General features: G+C 36.2%; 1 protein-coding gene across 7 annotated transcripts in view; it reads right to left on the bottom strand.

Moving 5' to 3' along the window:
* The window catches only part of EXOC1 (exocyst complex component 1), a 50,525-nt gene that overhangs the window by 26,270 nt on the left and 1,159 nt on the right, over positions 1 to 23,096 (bottom strand). For 4 of the 7 annotated variants that reach the window (XM_036415818.2, XM_036415804.2, XM_036415827.2 and 1 more), the window contains exons 2-10: positions 18,438 to 18,571; positions 15,691 to 15,821; positions 12,361 to 12,520; positions 9,167 to 9,187; positions 7,426 to 7,613; positions 3,997 to 4,224; positions 3,653 to 3,785; positions 2,922 to 3,031; positions 20 to 169 (exon numbers count right to left, since the gene is read on the bottom strand). In XM_036415818.2, coding sequence (XP_036271711.1) covers positions 20 to 169; positions 2,922 to 3,031; positions 3,653 to 3,785; positions 3,997 to 4,224; positions 7,426 to 7,613; positions 9,167 to 9,187; positions 12,361 to 12,520; positions 15,691 to 15,821; positions 18,438 to 18,561 — 1,245 coding nt within the window. In that variant the 5' untranslated portion in view covers positions 18,562 to 18,571. The remainder of the gene's footprint in view (positions 1 to 19; positions 170 to 2,921; positions 3,032 to 3,652; positions 3,786 to 3,996; positions 4,225 to 7,425; positions 7,614 to 9,166; positions 9,188 to 12,360; positions 12,521 to 15,690; positions 15,822 to 18,437; positions 18,572 to 23,096) is intronic. The other 3 variants (XM_036415826.2, XM_036415811.2, XM_036415795.2) reach the window with 1 other exon arrangement.

Consider the following 23,096-nt stretch of genomic DNA (forward strand, 5'->3'; position numbering starts at 1 on the left):
AAATCGATCAAATCCATACCTTTGTCAGTCCCTCATATTTTCCGTAATCTGTACTCTTCAGCCACTCCATCAGCTTGGCATATCGGAGCAAGTCTCTATGAAATGGATGATGATTGGGTAAAGTCAGTTCAATAGAGTGTTGAGCAAGAGTTGAACTCTGATCATGACCCTAGAGTGAGTGAAGTAAATAAATAAATAAATAAATAATCATTGATAGTATAAAGAAACATTGTTGTAACTGAAAATTCTAAGCAATGACCAAATGTGGATAAGCAAAGCCAACAGAATACAGAAAAATAACTGAGTACTTACTTCCTCTTTTATCATCCTGTGTATACCAACCGAACATCACCACCAAAAAATAATCATAAACAATCAAGAATGGCACTTTGATAAATCAACTACTCATTTCATATTCTAAAGGAATTGAAAATGAATGTGTTGATGAAGCTTATCTCTTCCATATCATTTTACAATTTACTAAGCAAATAAACATCATGATACAAACTATATTAAGAAACATACAAAATAGGAAAGTAATTTAAAACAAATTATCTACATAGGTGGTACATATGGAATATAGAATAGAACTAAGAAAGACTTTAGGTGACTATATCTTGGGCTTTCCAGGATAATCACTAATGATAATAGAATTTTATTTTTTCTATTAATTTGTTAAATAAGTAACTACACTATTTTATTTTTAAACCTTGATAAGACTTTTATATAAGTAAATTAAACTGCCTTAGACAGATGATGTATCCTGATTTTTGTTTTAGAAAACAAAAATAGTCCTGGTAGAATATATATAATTCAATAACCTTACTTTCTAGAAGAACAAATTAAAACTCAGTGGTAAGTCATTTGCTCAGGTTACATAGAAGGAAAGCTAGAACTGGAATCTCAGTCATGTGAGTTGCACTTCTATTTCCTTTTAAAAACATGTCTTAAACCTCATTAGCACTTACATATATGTATACTATGATATTAGTTACCAATTAGCAATTTAATGTACACATTGCTATAGAGCTTTAAGTACATTAACCTCCTTACAAGCAGCACAATCTCCATTTGTGATGAGGCTGGGAGCTACTTCTTATTCTTACATATAGACTATATTGTGTACGTAATGGGCACACAATGAAAAATAGACAAAGAAATGTACCATAATGAGGTAATCAAATTTTCCCAACTAGTTTATCCCACAACCAGGAATAGAAATATCCAGGTTTCCAGACTCTAGTTGACCTGATGCACTGAATTCAACACATAGAAAATCTATTTTCTGTACTTGACACATCATCTTCCACCTTCTTCAGCATATCCGAGGGTTTGGCAACATTGTGGTTTTTAACATGCATCATTCACATGTAACAATACATGTTAGATTTTCAGAACTGTGAAGCATTCATTTTAAACAAGCCATTAGTTTATACGGCAAAGCAGCAAAAAAATAAGTGTTTGATTGTTACAACAAACAATTAAGGGTGCAGAAAGAACTATTGTTTATGAACCGGTACTTCCAATACCATTGACAAATGAGGATAATATCACTGTCATTTTTAAAAACTAAGGAATTATGTGGTTATAGATATTACTGAAATTATTCTGTAAGAAAAATGTGAATTAGTATTTCTTATGTAACCTAGATTTACTTTTTTTCTCAACACTTTTTAAGTTAAGTGAAATGTTAAGAGTCTTTCCCGACTTCCCCCTCACATGCTTAGATCATCTTCTTTTATGCTCCCATATAGTTATTATCATAACATTTATCCTTCCTGAGTATCTATTTCCCTTCCCTAGACTGTTAGCTATTTGACAGCAGGATCAGCTGCTCATCTATCCCAAATAAATGTCTGGTATGAATTTCAATCACCTGGCAAATGATTTCTAAATAAATGAGTGAGTGAAAGAATGATAGAAGAAAGGCAAGCAGAATGAGATTAAATGCCTTTTTGGCCAAAATAAACTTTCACTAGGGACATTAAAAAATGGCTACAAATATGGTTAACAGGTAGCTTAAATCAGCAAGTTATGATCTATAAAGATTCTGTGGCTGTTAAATTTAGCAAACTTTATAGAAAAATAAAAATAATCAGAGAAGCTTTAGCCAAATTTGATGTACTCACATCACAGGCACCGAAAGAAAGGAGGACCTATTATAGTTTGGAAATAAGTGAAGGAGAGCCTGAGTAAACTAATCAGAAATAAAATATATAGTAAATACAATTGAAAACAAGATAAGAACCCAATGTTTCAGACAGCATTTCTTAATGAACAAAATTTCCCACAATTGCTTTTGCCCAATAACCCTAATAAAACAGATAACATAAGAAACCTAGCTTACTATATCAGATATTAAAATGCCTTTTATCAAATCCCTCTAATGTACTCTAATATTATTAATATTAATATTATTGCCACAAGTTTAATTATAACATCCTTTTCCATGTAAAAATGTAGACAAATGACTTATGTGAGATTAAATCAACTGAGACTTACAATTGTGCTATAGTCATTTTTCTCATGTAAATAAATACACAGAGCCAATGAAACATTTCATACACTTAATCAAATCCTGGTTCTTACTTCAAAATATTGAAAAATGAAACAGGCCAAACAGTAAACATGTAACAAGTTTGGACTTAGTATCTTAATGGTATATGAAGTAAGCAAGCATATATAGTTATATGATTTCTAGAATCAGAGAAGTTTAGTTAAAGGAACCAACAGAGGCAGTTGAGGTGCTAAATACATCTATGAGCAAATATGCACGTAATTAAAAATCTTAAAATCAAATAAATGTGTGAAGACTATGCTGAGATCCCAATGAAATACAATTTTTTTGTAGGGATTTAAATTTAAGGTAATATATAAACAACTACAAGAATATGCCAGTATTAACAATAAATTAAAATTACCTGTTGAACGAAAACATTGTTGAGGTGACTGGCCAATCTCCGGGCAAAATGCTCTCGCAAATCACTGAAGCGCTGCTGCTGTTGTTTGACTGCCAGGAGCATGTCATGGCCTGAAATCAGATTATTTCTTGATTGTTTTAATGGGTAGAAAGATTTCCCCAATGTTTCATGGGTATATTTATAAAAGTATCCATATTTCAGTTTTGAAGAACCCAAAGATTCACTGGTTTGCTTTTTAAAAAAAAAAAAAAAAAAGGTAAGGGGAAAAATCGTATAGCACAGTTCTCAAAGAGTGGTATTTCCTCAGCATCTTTAGAAATGTGGATTCTAAGGTCTCAGCCCCCACTGAATCTGGAAGTGGGGGCTGGCAATCTGTATTTTAACCAGCCTTCTAGTTGATTTGTATGCAAAGTCAAGTTTTGGAATCACTGGTCTAGCAACACTTTATGATCTCTGGTCTAACCAAAGCATCTGCTTTGTGCCAGGTTCTGTGGACTGTACTGAAGTAAAGTCATGGTGTTAACTTGGATCACTGATGGAAGTAACTGAAATGAAAAAGTTCTTAGTGCCAACAGAAATATGTTTGGAAATAAGTGAAACTTGTTTGAATAGTTAATCACGTAACCCTAAACCACTTGCCCCATGTACAATATTTCTCGTCAAAAGTATTTTGTTAAGTTACAAACTAATCGCTGATCCTTGGGCACATTTACCATTTCCAATGAACAAACCTGGTCGAAGAGCTACATTCATGCACTGCAGAAGGGCATCGGCGGCATTGGTGCAGGCCTCAATGCCTCTAGAAGAAGCAAGATCTCCTTCCTGAAGGGCCTTTATATGACCTTTGGCCAAGTCCATATGGTTCTGGAATATATGTAAACACAACATTTGCACTTGCACTTTTGGGAAATTCACAGGTAATTGGCTACTCATTCTTATCACTAGGACTTGTAATTATTTTAAACCTTGCTCTCATAAGAAAATTAGAAAAATGCTTACAAGTGGGTTTTACATATTATCCATTATATTTTTATTTATTTATTTTTTGCTGTTGGTAATTTATAACCACACTTACCACAAGGAACTCTATCTCAGACAGGAGTTTTACATTATTAGTGTTACTAAGGTGAATTAGGTGGTTGCTTTCAGAGATCTGGTCCATTTGTTCTTTCACACTTTGGAGCATTTCCTCATAACTGCTGAGTTTAAATTCAATCTGATCTACCTCCTGTAGAGCCTCATCTAAAAGCTTCATCAGGATGTTCACTTGTTTTTCAGAGGCCATGATTGACTGGATGTTAGCCTGCAAAGTTAAAAACAAAAGTAACATTGTATAGTACTTAAATGTATAAAAGAAGTATAAAGATGAAACAGTGACAAATCTCTTTGCAGTAAAGTAACAAAGACTGGAATGTATATATATACACATCTACTTTGGTTCATCATTATGTTTATACTAAAGGCACATTGCATGAAATTTGTGCATGGGGAGTGTGTGTGTGTCCCTCAGCCCAGCCTGTACCCTCTCCAATCTGGGACATCCCTTTCACAATCCATGGCCGCAACCATCTTGGTTGGGTTAATTTGCATACTCATTCCTGATGGGCTGGTGGGCGTTATTTGTGGGTATAGCGGAGATAGTCAATTTGCATATTACTATTTTATTAGATAGGACTAGAGGCCAGGTGCACAAAATTGATATATGGTGTGTGTGTGTGTGTGTGTGTCCCTCAGCCTAGCCTGCACCTCTCCAATCTGGGACCCCTTGAGGGATGTCCAACTGCCTGTTTAGATATCCAGTGGGATCGAGCCTAAATGGACAGTCGGACATCCCTCTCACAATCCAGGACTGCTGGCTCCCAACTACTTGCCTGCCTGCCTTCCTGACTGCCCCTAACCTATTCTGCCTGCCAGCCTGATCACCCCCAAACCACTCCCATGTCAGCCTGATTGATGTCTAACTGCTCCCCTGCCAGCCTGTCTGCTCCCAACTTTCCTCCTCTGCCAGTCTGGTCACCCCTAACTGCCCTCCCCTGTAGGGTTGATCGCCTCCAACTGCCCTCCCTTGTAGGCCTGGTCTCTCTCAACTGCCCTCCCCTGCTGGCCATCTTGTTGTGGCCATCTTGAGTCCACATGGGGGCAGGATCTTTGACCACATGGAGGCAGCCATATTATGTGTTGGAGTGATGGGTCAATCTGCATATTACTCTTTTATTAGATAGGATAGAGGCCTGGTGCATGGGTTGGGGGCCAGCTGGTTTGCCCTGAAAGGTGTCCCGGATCAGAGTGCAAGTTCCCTTGGGGTGTGAGGTGGCCTGAGCAAGGGGCCTGTGGTGGTTTGCAGGCCAGCCATGACCCCTGGTGACCCAAGTGGAGGCCCTGGTATCTGGAATTTATTTACCTTCTACAATTGAAACTTTGTAGCCTGAAATGGAGCCAAGCCTCCTGCTTGCTCGGTGGTGGAAACCATTTCTGTTTGGATTTGTTTACCTTCTGTAATTGAAACTTTGTAGCCTTGAGTGGAGGCTTAGGTAGGCGGAAAGCTTTGCTTCCTCAATTGCCTGGGAAACCCAAGCCTCCCTCCTGCTCTCTGTGGTCGCAGCCATCCTGGTTGGGTTTATCTGCATACGCGCTCTGATTGGCTAGTGGGCATGTCTGGTGAGCATGACTTCTAGGTGTAATGGAGATATGGTCAATTTGCTTATTACGCTTTTATTAGGTAGGATTCCACCTTGTTTTAAATCCTCACTTGAGGAGTGAGGATATTTTTTTCCATTGGTTTTTAGAGAATGGAAGGGAATGGGGGAGGAGGAGAAAAACATCAATGTGAGAGAGACATATTGAAATGGCTGTCTCCTACACGTGCCCTGGCCTAGGGGTTGAACCTGCAACAAGGTACGTGCCCTTGACTTGGAACTGAACCCCTCATCCCCTGGTGCTCAGGCTGACACTCTAACCACTGTGCAGTGCTGGCCAGGGCTATGTTCTTTGTACATAGCATTTCAAGAAGATACACTTGCATCTATGTCAAGGTTAGGGACCAGGTCTCAGTATTTTATATTTTCACAGACTGTACAAGTGTATTTCTGCCCCATTATATACTAGAGGCCTGATGCACAAAAGTTGTGCAGGAGTAGGCCCTCCTTCCCCTGGCTGCTGGCACTGTCTTCCCACTGGCACCTGGGACCCGGGCTTCCCTTACAGCCCTGCTTCATCTGGAAGAGCGTCTGGTCTAATTAACATGTTATGCTTTTATTATTATAGATTACTAATGGTATATTCTCATTTCTTTAAATTAAGTGGCCAAAGACTATGTCACCTCCAACATTTCTTCCAATTCTACTAGCTATAGGAATTTTCAATATTTCTTAACATTTATGTAAAACCTTAAACAAAAGCATAATCACCTATGTAACACCGTAGGCAAGAGGCTAGCAGTGGTATAGCAATCTCTGAGGTTGCATGGAACTAATTTATAACTGCAGTACAATTTGTACTATAGGATGTAGAAGAGCATATAGCCATAAGAAAGTTCCTTTTATGGTCTTTTCTCTTTTTGTTGTTGTTTGCAACTACATATTTTTTTTAGGCAAAGCAGTAACAAACCACATTATTACTGTTTTCTAAATGTTTCTGATTACTGTTTTAATTCCCTGAAATATAGAAGTTGCCAAATCTAAAATTAAATTGCAAAGAAATATGACTTAGTACATATGTATATTAATTAGAAAATATAAACCACTAAGCCACATTAAGAAGGCAGGTAACATGTTATGAGGAAAAAACTTGGACAAGGAATAAAAAGTTAAAATATTAAAATTCTTTAACTCTTAAAATATTCCTTATTTTCTGAAGGTTTTTCTTAAATGTTTACCTTGTCTAAACAAAACAAAAAACTCCAAGTGTTCATATTAGATTTTTTTCACATCAACAATGCTCCTTTTAGCTCTCTACTTTCTAAAGGTGTACATTTATATATAGACTCAGAAACTGTGTATACAAGTTAAAGGATCTATTCTAAAACATTTCAGCAGAGGAGTCAAACATCCTTTCTACTGACTCTCCTGTTTTCACAACACTTATTCTGCTCCCTTATGGTAAATGATTCCCTTATTTCAGCCCAATTTCTCTCTAATTTTTTACCCCCCCACCCCCCCACACACATACACACACACACATCCCCAGCCACAGCCACAAAAATGCTATTCTTTTGCACTGAACTATTCTGAGGTGTTTCAGAGGCTGGGCAAATTAACTCCTAAATTGGTTTCTGGCTGGCTACTTCATTTCATATCAAGAACCTCTCAAAATTCATACCTTAGCCAACTGCCTTCACTGGCCTAACGGGCAGGAATGGTTCTGGCATTTGATCAAGAAGAGTAAAAGACTGATGGCAGCAGGTAATAAAGACAGCAATAAGCACACAGGAGGCAGTGAAATAGGATTACCACTAGTCTTCGCAATCCACTACACATCACTAATCATAGATTACAGATAGTCTTACCCCATCTAGCACCTGCAGCTCTCTGGACAACCTTTCAGCAAAGGCCTCAGCATTAGAAATTGCATATTCACAGCCTTCCATTATTATTTCAATATCCTGCTCTTCTCGAGCATTTAACTCTTGGTATTCATCTACTGCTTCTTCATCACCTCCTGCCACACTCTGGTTTTCTCCACTTGGAACAGATTCTTAAAGAAGGTAAAAATTAAAATAGTAAAAAAAGTAGGAAGGACAGTAACATGGTACTTATAGGTAAGGTAAATTATAAACACAGGTCACATTTAGTGGCTGAAAAATAGGAAAGTGGTCACATTCAGTGGCTGAAAAATAGGAAAGTGATTCAAAATATATGAAAAACGTATTTTTATAAAAAAATGGCACCTGTTAATATGTTTATTATTAAAAAACAAACAAACATGCAGTCTAATTCACTGACGTGTTAAAATAGGCTTTAGTCCCAATTTCCCCAAACACAATTAAACTAAAAAACAAAAACAGAAACAAAACACATGAAACAAGCCTAGCCCTTTTTTATCCTGCCTGAGGTGCTTGTTGCTCTAACAAAACAATTAAAAATTTAGGACACAAGAAAACAATTTGCTTTCCTTTTTAACCAGGTAACATTTTTCTTCTGTTATTTTTGTTCTTTTCGCCTTTGTAATAATGTTGTTTTCTTTTTTTCCAGTAACTTTTAATTGAAATGAAAAAATGCATCATCTACAATCCACAATTTATTTTGGGCACTGAAAATATTAACTGATATTTCCATTTCTTTAAAAAAAGTTTCACACGCATTGATGAAATTTCTAAAGATCAGCTATCGAAGACTTCTCAACAACTCTATAATGAAAAGAGCAACAATAACATGGCTGTTTAAAATTACAGAAATTTACATGGGTTCTTATGCTTCATAACAAAAGACCAAGAGATCAAATCTGAGGTGCTTTCTAGATAAATGATTCAGTTCAATTTTTTAAATACACTTAGCATGTGAGATTTGATATACAACTTGAGGTTAAAAGAGGTTAAAAAATAATTTTTATCCCCAAAATAAATCTCTATTAAATAAAGTTACTAATTTTCATAAACTCAGTGGGACACGATTTCAATCACAAACACTGGATGCTTTAAATATACATTATTTTCTATGAAAATATTTACATTCAGTATGACTTGACATGTTAATTCATCCTAGAACAAAAAACAGCTATTTCTAAGTGACAAAGAACTCTTAAGAAATGATAATTAGGCACATTTAGCTAATATGAGACAAAAAAAAAAAAAAGGAAACTAAAACATTTAAAAATTGCAGATTACAGTATATAAGTTCTTTAGAGAGGCATCACCAAGTCCTTGTTCTTTGAATGAGTCCATTTTAGCTCATCATGAAAATGTTAAACTGTCATGTGTGACAGCTTATGAGCCACCAGGGAACAGGGACTGCCCCAAACATTCTGTACAGAAATTTACACAAGTAGATATGTCAGATAAACAAACCCTAAAAAATAAAATAAAAAAACACTTTAAAAGTTCATAACTGTTTCAGAAGTATTTTCTCTCCCATGAAACAGTTCTTTGGAAATTAATAGTTAATAGTATCATTAATTTTATGACCGTATGGATTTTGCAGTAATAAACGTGTCCCTGAACACAATTTCATAAAATATGCAACCAACAGTACATAACAATGTCAAGTAATAAAAATATACAGAATAGAATAAGAAGAAAAGGTGTTACGCACCTTCTGTAACTTTAGGCAGTTCTGGAGAGTAAAAAGGTATGAAAAAAGCAGAGGAAAGTAAGCAAAGAATATTAGCTGGGTAGAAAAGTATACAGGCTTAAATATTTAAAATACTACCCATATTTCATTCATGCTAAATCAAGGTTTAAAAGACAATGTCAAAATTAATTACAAAGTGGAAAAATCCATAAGAAGCTACATTTCCAGAGTTTATTTTTCTTATTCATTTTCAGAGTTACTAAAAATACATTTATCTTTCTATTTTTTCTTAGTTTTTTAAGAAACAATATGGACTAGTCCTTGTAGGAGAAAACTGGGAAACAGATCACTTTCTGCGGATTATTTTTGGGTCAGTTGTGACTCATGCATTTAGTCTAGTTATTGTATTTTCACTCAAGGACCAAAGCTTTCTTTACCAGGACTGACACACCCTCACAATGGATTAGTCATAAAACACTGTTAAAAGGACAAAATTGAAGCAATTAAAAAACACATAAGATATCAGTTTGAGCTGGCATTTAAGGATTCAACTCAAAAATTAAAAAACAAACAAACCTGGTTACAAAATGAAAAAGTAAAGGCCAACTGAATACTTGACTTCAACTGCTAACAAAGTCCTCTTTTAAAAATTATATTCTGCTGAGAATAAAAACTACTAGGTCACCACTGCTAACATTCACAATGAACCATCTTACTTTCTTGAATGATTATCTCTTAAAAGGAGATGGTGATCATTTGTTTTCTAACATCATTCAAAGATTAGAGACATCTAATTTTTTTTTTAAAGGGAATTAATGGCTATGATTTTAAAGTCCAATAAAACATTAAAACAGGTTTGTAAACTGAATTCCACTAAGCCAACACAATGCTTATTTGATTTATAGAAAGTGATTTTCAAAATGAGATCCTTAAAGATCTTCTCTCAGTATTCTTAAAATTGATCTCAATTTGGGTTAATATTTATAAAAATGAAAACATCTACACCTTTGTTTTAGGCCCCGAAAAATTAAACTTTTTTTTTTTTTAAGATAGAAACTTCATTCTCAATAACAGTAATCTTCTCATTATTAATTTTGATAATATTTCTTAATGAGGTAAATATAGGCCAGGTATATATTTTCCCATATTGTTGACTTCATAAAATGTATTGATTTAAAATACATGTTAGGCAATAAATAACATCTGGAGATAAGTAATATTTGAAAAGAGGGCAGAAGCTTTGAAATCACTTTAACAGAATGTTCAACCTTGAAATTTAAAACTAAATAGATAAATAAATAAGTAAATAAATGCTAGTTAAAATTAAACCACTATTTAAGGCATGAAAAACTACCAAACAGATTTTGAAGGTCATTCCCTCAACACACTCTATTACCAAGACACTGGAATCTGATGGTGAGAGAGCAACCTTGCAGGCTCCTACAGAGGCCAGCTTTACTGGGGGGAGGAGCTCAAGGCCTAACTCGGCAAGTTCTAAGCATTAAGCCTGAAACAATGGGCTCACTAATTTGTAACTGATGAGAAAGAATACTACATGTAAGGAGAGCAAGACCCATGGCCAAACAAAAAGAGTAAGTAAAACAACATAGAGAAAAGACAGACACAAGTGACTAAGAAGAGGAATTGTTTGAGGCATCTGAAACTGCTATTTTTATAGGTCAGATTGGATGAATATTGGCAATTTCAAATGTTGACAAAATAGAAGATTCTATTTTTAAATGTTAATATACAACTTAGGACAAATCTAATTTTTTCCTCAATAAAGAGGAACAACACTCTGTTCTTTCAACTCCTTTTTCTGAGATAAAGAATATAACACAAATTGCATCTACAAGGCATACAGAACCATTTTCTTACAATGTTATATCTTTAAGAAAGTTTAAAAGAATAAATCAGATATATTTTCAAATAACTAACAAGTTATATTATTTGAAAGTTTAAAATAATAAATCTCATATCTTTTCAAATAATTAATAAGTAGCATTTTTGTCCTCCCCTGATGCACAAATTTCATGCACCAAATTTCAGGCTCTAGTGTTCATATATGAAGTAATTTAATCCTCACAACAATCCTATGGGGTAGATACTTTTGTTACCTCTATTTCTGAGATACGGGAAACTGAAACACAGAATAATTCAAGTCACACAACTAAGTAAATGTCAAAGCCAGGATTTGAACCCAGGCAATCTCCCTCCAGAGTTGCATTTTTAACCATTACAACTATATACCTATACTCTGCACAAAATTACAGCTACAAAGATATCCATTTTAGAATTTTTTAAAATAAGCAAAGATTGGTCCAGCTGGTGTGGCTCAGTGGTTGAGTGCCCATCTATGAATCGGGAGGCAGGTTTGATTGTAGGTTGGGGAATGTGCCCAGGTTGCGGGCTCTATTCCCAGTGTGGGGCATGCAGGAGGCAGCCAATCAGTGATTCTCTCTCATTGTTGATGTTTCTATCTCTCTCCTTCTCTCTTCCTCTCTGAAATCAATAAAAACATATATTTTAAAAAAAGCAAATATTGGAAAATTAAAAGTAAATGACTAAATAAATTATAGCACACCCATATAATGGAATAATATGGTGCCATTAAAAATAAGGTTGGGTAAGTATTTAATAACATAGAAAATGTTGATGATACGTTAATATGAAAAAGCAAGTTATGAAACAATGCAAATTTCTTTATTTGAAAAAGTATTTATGCATAGGCTAGAAGAATTCTAACAAAATGTTATCTCTGAGGATTAAGTTTATGTGATTTTCATTTATTTAATTTAATGTATCAATTATCTATAATGGTCCTATAATGAACATTCACTTCTGCAATAAAAATTATCTTTAAATTCTTTAAAAAAAATATATATATATTTTATTGATTTTTTTACAGAGAGGAAGAGAGAGGGATAGAGAGTTAGAAACATCGATGAGAGAGAATCATCGATCAGACACCTCCTGTACACCCCTCACCGGGGATGTGCCCGCAACTAAGGTACATGCCCTTCGCCGGAATCGAACCTGGAACCCTTCAGTCCACAGGCCGACGCTCTATCCACTGAGCCAAACTGGTTTCGGCTGTCTTTAAATTCTTTTACAAAAAAGGCAACTCAGTATTCTAATTACTTTGAATAATATCAAATTATATATTCAGTTATAGATACAACTGATTTCACATGGACATTTTTATTTAACTTTACCTTCCAAAAGCTGTGAACTGACATTGACAAAATCAATTTTCTTCCGGAGATAGCGTTGATTCAATTTCCAAATGCATGAAATAAATGCATTCTTTTCAGCAGTGCTGCTGGCAACCCATTTATATATTTTTTCAAAATGTAAATCAAATTCAGGATTTTCCTGAAATAAAAATATACAAGATATTGTTTTTGATCATATCCCATTTTCATTACTGTAAAATGTACATTTCAATAAAACAAAAAGAAGTTGAAGCTGTTCTTGGGGGGAAAAAAACCATTAAAAATCGCTAAGTGACTTGTAGAGAATAGCTCAGAGAATTCAATTTAGAGCAAAAACATTATTTACCTCCAAAAAGAAGCTAGACTAAAAACAACATAGTGTTTTGGTAATTTTCTTCCTATCTCCCTGAAGTCTATGAGTAAAAGTATAGGATGTCTATTTAATGGCTTTGTGTCTCAGCTTCCTAATCTTCAAAATTACAATTGTCTCTAGCTTTGATGCAGACCTAATTTTTCTTTTTAAATTGCCTATGGGGATTTATCATAGTTTTACCTCTTCTTTGATAATATACTTTATTCATAACTTTGATTTGACACTATTTCCTTGATAAAGAATATATCTCTACTTATAACATACTAGAGGCTTGGTGCATGAAATTCATGTACGGGGAGGGGATGTCCCTCAGCCCAGCCTGCATCCTCTCTAATCTGGGACATCCCTCTCACAATCCAGGACTGCTGGCTCCCAACTGCCTGTCTGACTGCTTTACTGACTGACTGCCCCTAACCGCTTCTGCCTGCCAGCCTGTTTACGCCCTAACCCCTCCCCTGCCAGCATGATCGACACCTAACTGCTCCCCTGCTGGCCCGATTACCCCTAACTGCCCTCCTCTGCTGGCCTGGTCATCCCTAACTGCCCTCCCCTGCCAGCCTGGTTGCCCCTAACTATCCTCTTCTATAGGCCGGGTCACCCCCAAATGCCCTCCCCTACTGGCTTAGTCACTCCCAACTGCCCTCCCCTCTCGGCCTGGTCACTCCCAACTGCACTCCCCTGCCAGCCTGGTCACTCCCAATTACCCTCCCCTGCAGGCCTAGTCCCCCCAACTGCCCTCCCTTTCAGGCCTGGTCCCTCCAAACTACCCTCCCCTGCTTGCCTGATTGCCCACAATTACCCTCCCCTGCTGGCCATCTTGTGGCAGCCATTTTGTGTCCACATGGGGGTGGCCATCTTTGACTACATGGGAGTGGCCATCTTTGACTACATGGGAGTGGCCATCTTTTGTGTTGGAGTGATGGTCAATTTGCATATTACCTCTTTATTATATAGGATAAGAAAAAATACAATCTATATCCTCGTGTGGTTTTCTCCAGAACAGGTCAGGTAAAAAGCAGAGACTGCCTCTATTTTCAATTCTGAAAATAGAGAATAATTAAAGATGTCTCAAAAGTAAAAAAGAACCTCATCTGATGTGAAGAAATTGCACTATGCTACATGTCTCTTGAGCCACATTACAGCAATAATTTCATGCCAGGCTAATTCTCCCTTGAATGTAAAACTACTTTACTACAATATAAAAATGAAAACATATGGACGCATACTTTTCTTCGTATCCAAAGAATAAAAAAAAAAAAAAAAAGGCTCAAATGTTCTCAATAGTTTACAGAAAGTTATTAATATATTCAATTAATTTAAAGTGTTATTTAGGGGAAACAAAATGTAAATAAAGACCTTAAAGGCAAGGGACATTTTATCAGACTTATACTGTGAAGACCTGGGATAATTTAGGGATCATGATTTGACCATGCATGGTATAATCATATTATAGTAGTATGGAACTACTAATTTTATTTATATCTCAATAAACAGAATTGAATGTCAAAAGATTAAAAACCTACATTTACAATGAATAGGTAGTTGCATTATTACTTACAAAAAAAATCTAAGAGTATTGGCAACTAATATGAAACTTGATGGGAAATAGTCTCTTCTCTGGGAATATTTCCCATAATGCCATAAAACAAGCTGAGTGCTCCAGTGGCAAGAGTCACACAAATCAATGTGTGATACTAAATGCCTAATGTTAGGCTATGTATAAAAATTTTATGTTTTATATCCATATATAGCATAAACACATCAAGGTGCTTACGTAAAATAAAATAAAAATCCATAAGCAAGACAGCAATAAGGCGTCATCTGTGAAAATGCATTTCAATAAGCATTAGCCACGTTAGCGAATTATGCAAGTCAATGGGGTTATGAAGTGGAAATCTATTAAAGGAAAAAGGGCTTTTCAATAAAGATATATTTCTAAAAAGCTCTTAAAAGTATTTTCTCTTAAACAGAAACCTACCAACAGAGTCTCTACTCTTGATCCCTCCACAGAGTAACAGAAATTATTTATTAAATAATTTATTAAAGTAATTTTTAAATCCCATTTTGATTTCCCCCCCAAATATACACACCCATAAAACCCTGTTTCTACAGTTTTCTAAAAACAGGGTTCTCCTTAGGAATAAAAGCAAAGGCCCAGTTTGTATTGAAGAAAAGGCATTCTCTGTATTTGAAAAAGATCTGAATTCTACAGATATGCAGGCTCTCCTAAAGTTGTTTTAGCTTTATTAAAAAATTATCCCAGTGAGGATGTGCCCGCAACCAAGGTACGTGCCCTTGACCGGAATCGAACCTGGGACCTTTCAGTCCACAGGCCGATGCTCTATCCACTGAGCCAAACCGGTTTAGGCTTTATATCTTTTTCTTTAAATTCCTTAAAATAAGGTGTGTAACCCACTATCATTTCCTTTAACTGAATCACAAACATCAGACAATGGCCTCAAAAGGTGCTTCAGCGGGTGATTCCATATTAATTTGTGAGGACCGAGAAAGATGTACTTTGCTTGTTTTACAAGTCTTTTTGAACTAAATTTTCCTGGAACAAAGATTTTTTTTAAAAAAAACAACAATACACTGTTTTAAATCTGTACTAATTTATGGATTTTATACTAAGAATACTTGACTTATATACAGAAATGCACAGATTCAAGGTAATTTTGCTCTAGTTTATGTCTTGTACACAAACATAACTGTAGCTCAAAAAAAGCAAAAACAATGAAACAAACATATATATGTACTTATTTTCAGTAGCCTAAGAGTGGGGAATGGAAAGTTGAAAGATACAGTTTAGACTAATTCTTATTTAGCTAATGGACCAGTAGATCACAAAACAGCAAGATTAGACCATTTTAAAAGACATAATACTATGCCATAAAATGAAAGACACTTTTTGAACACAGGTTAAAAAAAGAAAGCAAGCACCTAAAAAAACCACATACTTTAATAGCATCTTTGGCATCTACCACAGCAAGGTCTCGAAGGGCCCAAGCAATTTGCCTTTTGTAGAAATCTCCTTTATCAGACTTCTTGACTTTGACCACCTTCACCTGCACAGGCCGTTCAGTTGTCACTGTTGAATGAAACACACTTATGTTAGAAATATTACTCACTTACTCATTTGTCATTCATTCATTCACTCATTGCAAATATAGCAATACACTACTAAAAAAGAAGCAATATTTTGCTATGACTGAAGAATACTTAGAATACTAATGAAAAATTCTAAATCATACTAGAGGGCCAGAAGCAGATTGCTTGAGAAATGAAACTCTTAAAACCCAACAAGAAAAAAAAAAGCTGATTAAAAAATGGACCAAAAACCTTGACACCTCACCAAGAGGAGACACAGATCACAAAGAAGCATTATAAAAACATGCTCCACAAATTAAAACAACAATAAGCTAACACTACACACCTATTAATGTGGCCAAAACCTGAAACACTAACAATACAAAATGCTGGTGAGGATGTGAAGCAACAGGAATTCTCATGCATTGCTGGTGGGAATGCAAATAGTACACTCACTCTGAAAAATAGTTTCTTGGTTTCTTTCAAAACTAAACATACTCCAACCATACAATCCAGCCATTGTGCTCTTTGTCATCCACCCAAAGGAGCTGAAAACAAATGTCTGCACAAAAACCTACACATGGATGTTTATAGCTGCTTTATTCATAATTGCAAACTTGAAAGCAACCAAGATGTCCTTCAGTAGGTGAGTGGATAAATTGTGGTATATCCAGACAATGGAATGTTATTCAGAACTAAAAAGAAATGAACTATCAAGCCAGGAAAAGACATGGGGGAACTCTAAATGCATATTATTAAGTGAAATAAACCAATCTGAGAAGGCTACATATTGTGTGATTCCAACACTATGCCATTCTGGAAAAGGCAACAATATGGAGAGTAAAAAGGTCAGTGGTTGCTAGGAGTGAGGGAGAGATGAACAGACAGAACTCAGAGAAAATTTTTAGGGCAGAGAAAATACTCTTTATGATACTTTAATGATGGATATAAATCATTATACATTTATCCATAACCACAGAAAGAACAATACCAAGAGGGTAAATGCTAAGGAAAACTATGGGCTTTGGGTGATTATAATGTGTCAGTGTAGGTTCATTTTTTTGTAGCAAATATACCAGTATTGTGAGTGGTTTTAATAAAGAGAGAGCTATGTATATGTGGGGGCAAGGAAGGGGTATATGGAACATTTCTACCTCCCTCTCGATTTTGTTGTAAACTTAAAGTGCTCTAAAAAATAAAGTCTTTAAAAGTATATTAATGCTATGATAGGATCAAAAATCTAGGAATAAAGCCTTTACAACCACAAACCTTACTGAAAGGCATTACAAAAAGCATTACAAAAAGACCCAGATAAATGGAGAACTACATGATGTTCCTGGACAAGACTCAATTTAAAAATGCAAGATCTCTCTAAAGTGAACTACAGATTCAAAACAATTCCAATAAAAATACCAACAAAATCTGGAACTTTACAAGTTGATTCTAAAATTTAGGTGAAAGAATAAAGTACCAAACAAGATAAAATAAAAACCAAATATAAGAACCCAGAAACAGATACATTCACACTCATCACTACAAACATGAACACAACAAATTAAAGACTATAATGTAAAGGTAAAATTATAAAACTTTTAGAAGATAATATAGGTGAAAACTTTCATTACTCCAAGATAGGGGAGGATATTTTAAGTAAAACACCAAAAGGGGAAATCAGATTGATTGATTAATTTGATTTAATTAAAATAATAAATTTCATTAAAAGATATTCTAAAAAGTGAAAATGTAAGCCACAAACTGGGATGCAAATATACAACAAAGGATTAGTATCCAGATTATATAAAGCACTTAAAACAGCAAAAAGACAAGCAACACAACAGAAAAATGAGAAAAAGGTCTTAATAGGCAAATTTCTTTTCTTAAATTGATTTTTAGAGAGAGAGAGAGAGAGAGATCGATTTATTGTTCCACTTATTTATGCATTTATTGGTTGATTCTTATATGTACCCTGACTGGAAATCAAACCTGAAACTTGGCTTACCCAGACGATAATCTTTTAAAAAATATGTATATTTTATTGATTTTTTACAGAGAGGAAGGGAGAGAGATAGAGAGCTAGAAATGTCGATGAGAGAGAAACATCGACCAGCTGCCTCCTGCACACCCCCCACTGGGGATGTACCCGCAACCAATGTACATGCCCTTGACCGGAATCGAACCTAGGACCCTTCAGTCCGCAGACTGACGCTCTACCACTGAGCCAAACCAGTTTCGGCCCAGACAACACTCTTAACTGAGCTACCTGGCTAGGGCCAACAGGCACATTTCCTAGACAAGGAAACTAAATAGATAATACATTTGTGAAAAGAGGCTCAATCTCATTATTAATTAAGGAGATCCAATTTAAAACCACAATGAAATACTATTTCACAACCACCAGATTGAAAGTATTAATAGTCTGTAAAAACCCAAGTATCACGGTATGGTTAGTCTTCATTTTATATATATAAAATAGAATTCTTTTGTATCTACTCAATACCCAATTAAAATTTTTTTAAAGAATAAATTTGCCGGCCCAATAGTTTTTCAGCTAGAAAAATGAGAATATTTTAAAAAGTCCTCTAGAAAATACAAGAACTTTTTCTTACTAAATACTCACCTGTGGCACACAAAAAACAGTTCTTTTTCTTTTTTCCTGCTTTGCAGACATTGACAATACTCAGCAGGCGTTCATCATTTGGTGTAAAAATGTCTCTTTGTAACGCATGCTTGATTGCTGTCATCTTTACTCAGCTGAAAAAAAATGGAAATATATACATTAAGCTCATTCTCAAAATCATTCTATCTTACATTGTTCCATTTATGATAAAAATGATCTTATTTATGGCTAATAAGCATAGGAAGAATGATTTAATACATTAATATATCTACATCATAAAAATAAAAAGCTGAAAAAGAAATTAGAGAACCAGTTTTATCAAAGTCTAGTCTTTGGAAGTGCTCACCAATATCTACATTAATAAAAGAGAAACATGCAAATTGACTGTACATCCTCTATGCCCACAAGCCAGGCCCACCAGCCAATCGGGAATGAGTATGCAAATTAACCCAACCAAGATGGCTATGGCCACGGAGCAAGCAGGAGGCTTGGGTTGCCCCCATTGATGGAGGAAGCCAAGCCTCCCGCCCGCTCTGGCTAGCTCTGGCCTCTGCTCAAGGCTACAAAGTTTCAATTATAGCAGATAAATAAATCCCAACAAAAATGGTGGTGGCCACGGAGCTGAAGAGAACAAGAGGCTTGGGTTGCCCCCAGTGATGGAGGAAGCTAAGCTTCCCAGACAGCTCTAGCCTCCAATCAAGGCTATAAAGTTTCAATTATAGAAGATAAATGAATCCCAGATACCAGGATCTCTGCTTGGGTTGCCAGGGATGCTGCAAACCACCAAAGGTCTCTCGCCCAGGCTGCCCCACGCCCCAAAGGAACCCACACCCTGATCCGGGACACCCTTCAGGGCAAACCAGCTGGACCCCATCCATGCACCAGGCCTCTATTCTATCTAATAAAAGAGTATTATGCAGATTGACCACCACTCCAACACACAAGATGGCTGTCCCCATGTGGACACAAGATGGCCAGCAGGGGAGGGCAGTTGGGAGGCATCAGGCCTGCAAGGGAGGGCAGTTGGGGGCGATCAACCCTGTAGGGGAAGGCAGTTAGGGGTAACCAGGCAGGCAGAAGAGGGAAGTTGGGGGCGACTGGGCCTGTAGGGCAGGGCAGTTGGGGGCAATCAGGCTGGCATGTGAGTGGTTAGGGGGTGATCAGGCTGGCAGGAAGACGAGCAGTTGGGAGCCAGCAGTCCTGGATCAAGAGGGATATCCTACTGCCCATTTAGGCCCCATCCCGAGAAGTTCGGGCCTAAATGGGCAGTCAGACATCCCTTGAGAGGTCCCAGATTGGAGAGGGTGAAGGCTGGGTTGAGGGACACACCCCCCTGTCCATGAATTTCGTGCACTGGGCCTCTAATTATCGATATAATATAAAATAAAAAGTTAAGAAAAAAATTAAATAACTCACGCTCAATCTTTAAATGTAAATTTCTTATATAAAGACCTCTTACCACTCAATTACAACTCAACAGTAAAAAGACCAACAGTCCAATTAAGAACTAAAATATATTTTTATTGATTTCAGAGCGAAGGAAGAGGGAAATAGAAACATCAATGAGACCTAGATCAGCGCCTTTTACATGCCCCCTCCCAGGGATTGAGCCTAGAACCCAGGCCTGTGCCCTGATCCGAAATGAACTAGAGACCTCTTGGGCCACAACAGCCAGGCAAGCAAAGGATTTTAAGCACATGAAGAGATGCTCCACATCATTAACATTAGAAAAATGTAAATCAAAACCACAATGAGGTACCTATCACTTTACACCCACTAGGATGTGTCAAAGTGAAAAGACAAGTGTTGGTAAAAATGTGGAAAAAAAGGAACTCTCATACTGGCTATTATAAAATGGTGCAGCCACTTTGGAAAACAGATTGGCATTCCTCAAAAAGTTAAATATGGAGTTAACATATGATCCAGACACTCAAAAAAACTGAACATTTATGTCCACACAAAAACTTGTACATGAATGGCCATAGCAGCATTATTCACAAAAGCCAAAAAAGTGGAAACAACTCTAATATCCATCAATTGATGAACTGATACAACAAACTGACATGCAATCCATACAATGAAATATTATTCCGCCATAAAAAGGAACGAAAGTACTGATAGATGCTAAAACATTGATGAATCATGAAAACATGCCAAGTGAAAGAAGATACCAAGAACCACATATTTTATGATTCTACTTATATACAATGTCCAGAGTAGACAAATTCACAGAGATAGAATGATGTGAAGTTGCTAGGGGTTGGAGTAAAAGAGGGGGTGACTGCTAATGGGTATGGGGTTTCTTTTTGTGTGTGATGAAAATGTCCTTGAATTATGGTAGTCACAGTTGTATAACCGTGTGAATATACTGAAAATACTGAATTATACACTTGAAAGGGATGAATTTTATGGTATATAAATTCTAACTCAATAAAACTGCTATAAAAAACTGGTTTCTGCCCTGGCCACTGATCAGTGGTTAGAGCATCAGTCCATGCAGTGAAGGGTCACAGTTTGATTCCCAGAAGGGAACATACCTTGGTTGCAGATTTCTCAACCCAGTAGGAGTGTGTGTGGGAGGTAAATGATCCATGTTTCTCTCCCCACACCCCATCCACTCTCTAGAAATTTATGAAAAAAAATATCCTCGGGTAAGGATTTAAAAAAAATTTTTTTTCATTTATCTCCCTTTTCTCATGTTATTCGACATCTTTTAAAAAATATCAGATGAAGTTAAATATTTTAAAAAGTCTTTTTAATCTTATTTTTGAAATGTATCTTTATACATATATATTTCATATATGTGAGCTTGCTTTGGAAATTCCACTTCTGTTAGCATTTCGATGGAAAATGAAGAAAGTATGTTTAAGTAAATAACACAGAATGAATTTTTATAACACAAGGAGACTTTTGTAAACAAGGTATCCTTTATTTTACTGTGAAAATTTTATCTTTGCTCCAACTAAAAAAATTATTTTCTTACAAAAGTCAGATATTCCCTCTCTCACCTCATCTCAGCCTCTAGTCTTCTGACCTCAATCTCTTTCCTCTTTTGTCTCTCTGACCTCTCCCAAGCTTCTTTTCCAACCCAGCCTGGGAACAGTGTCCATTTCCCTACCCCCACACTACCCCTTCACTACTCAGTTTGTAGACAAGTTCGCCCTGTTTATAAATCTCCATAAACGATATATATTTTCCCACTTTTCTTGTGCTACCATATACCACTTAAAAAGGCCTTGTTCACTGTATTCATTATAAATATCTAAATCCAAACACAGCTAAACTTTCAATGTTGCTTAGCAATTCTGTAACATTCCTTCAATGACTCCTCTTCCTACTCCCCATCAGTGTTGTTGCAAATCCTTATTTCTTTCTTCCAACCCCCAACTCCAGTACTTGCCTCCTCTCTCTCTGCAAATGACTTCATCTACTCTGCAGAGAATAAAGAAGCCGTGAAGTACAATTTTCACCAATTGCTTTCTTTCCCACCGTTCTACATCTTCACCCATCTTAACCTCCATTCCACTTATTACAAAATGTCTTTGTTACTAATTCCTTAATATGTTATAAGGCCTACACATGTATTAAAAGTTCTATTCCACCCCATTCCCAAGCTACATTGGATCCTGGCCAGTTTACTTTTTTCTTTTCTTTTTTTTTTCTTTCTCCATCTCTAGGTTTTATTAATGCAATTTCCTTTTTCTGGAATTCTTTTCTCTCTGGGCAAGACCAACTCATCCCTCAAAATCTGTGAAGCAGTCACACGTACACAACGAATAATCCCCTTTCCACTTCTCTAACACTTCTTCTGTACTCTGCTAACATACCACTTAAAACTATATTTTCTAGCTAGTTGTATTCTCTCCCCCCATTAAAAGTAGCTCCTTGTAGACAAGGACCATGTCTTACTCATCTTTGTATTCCTTTGGCAAGGACATAGTAGTCACCTAACAAATTAACCAAAATGAAAATCAAATAACATGACAGTGACAACTTCCCTAAGCTTAGTTCCACCTTCTCAACTCTCACATCTGTGAACAAATGTCCAGGTTCAAAATCTGCTACATTTGATTGTCAACATGAAATCTGCTACCACATTCTGTTGATTTCCCCTCATCAACACATTAATATCTTTCCATTTTGTTCCCATTGTCCACGCACTAATCCAGGTTCACATCAGTTATATTTATTTAACAGTACAACATCTGGCTATCTCTTTGCAAGCTTCCACAATCCCAAAACGCTCAACAAGCTAGGAATATTAAAGCACAGCTTTCATCAAATCATGCTCTTGCTCAATCAAGCCTGGTTAGTGTTTCCAAAAACAAGCCTTCCACTCCACGCTCTGTGGTTCATTCTAGTCTTTAAATCTTTGCTTAGATGCTCTTCCGTGTGGGGAATATCATCTATCCAAACCCTAATTATATTTCACTGTTTACATAAAGTTGATTCAATAAAGATCTTATTCCAAATTGATCTCTCCTCTCAATTGCTATGGCACTTAACTGTACTTACTAAGCAGTCAAGCACTTGCTGCAAACTGCTTCATGAGAGTGCAAGCTTGTGCATCTCAAAAACTCTTTTAAGAGACACAGAGGGAGAAGGGGAAAAGGGGAGGGAAGGGGAGAAAGACACACTTTGGCACAGTTCTATGTTCTT

This window comes from Pipistrellus kuhlii, unplaced genomic scaffold (assembly GCF_014108245.1).
Source record: "Pipistrellus kuhlii isolate mPipKuh1 unplaced genomic scaffold, mPipKuh1.p scaffold_m20_p_1, whole genome shotgun sequence".
NCBI lineage: Eukaryota > Metazoa > Chordata > Mammalia > Chiroptera > Vespertilionidae > Pipistrellus > Pipistrellus kuhlii.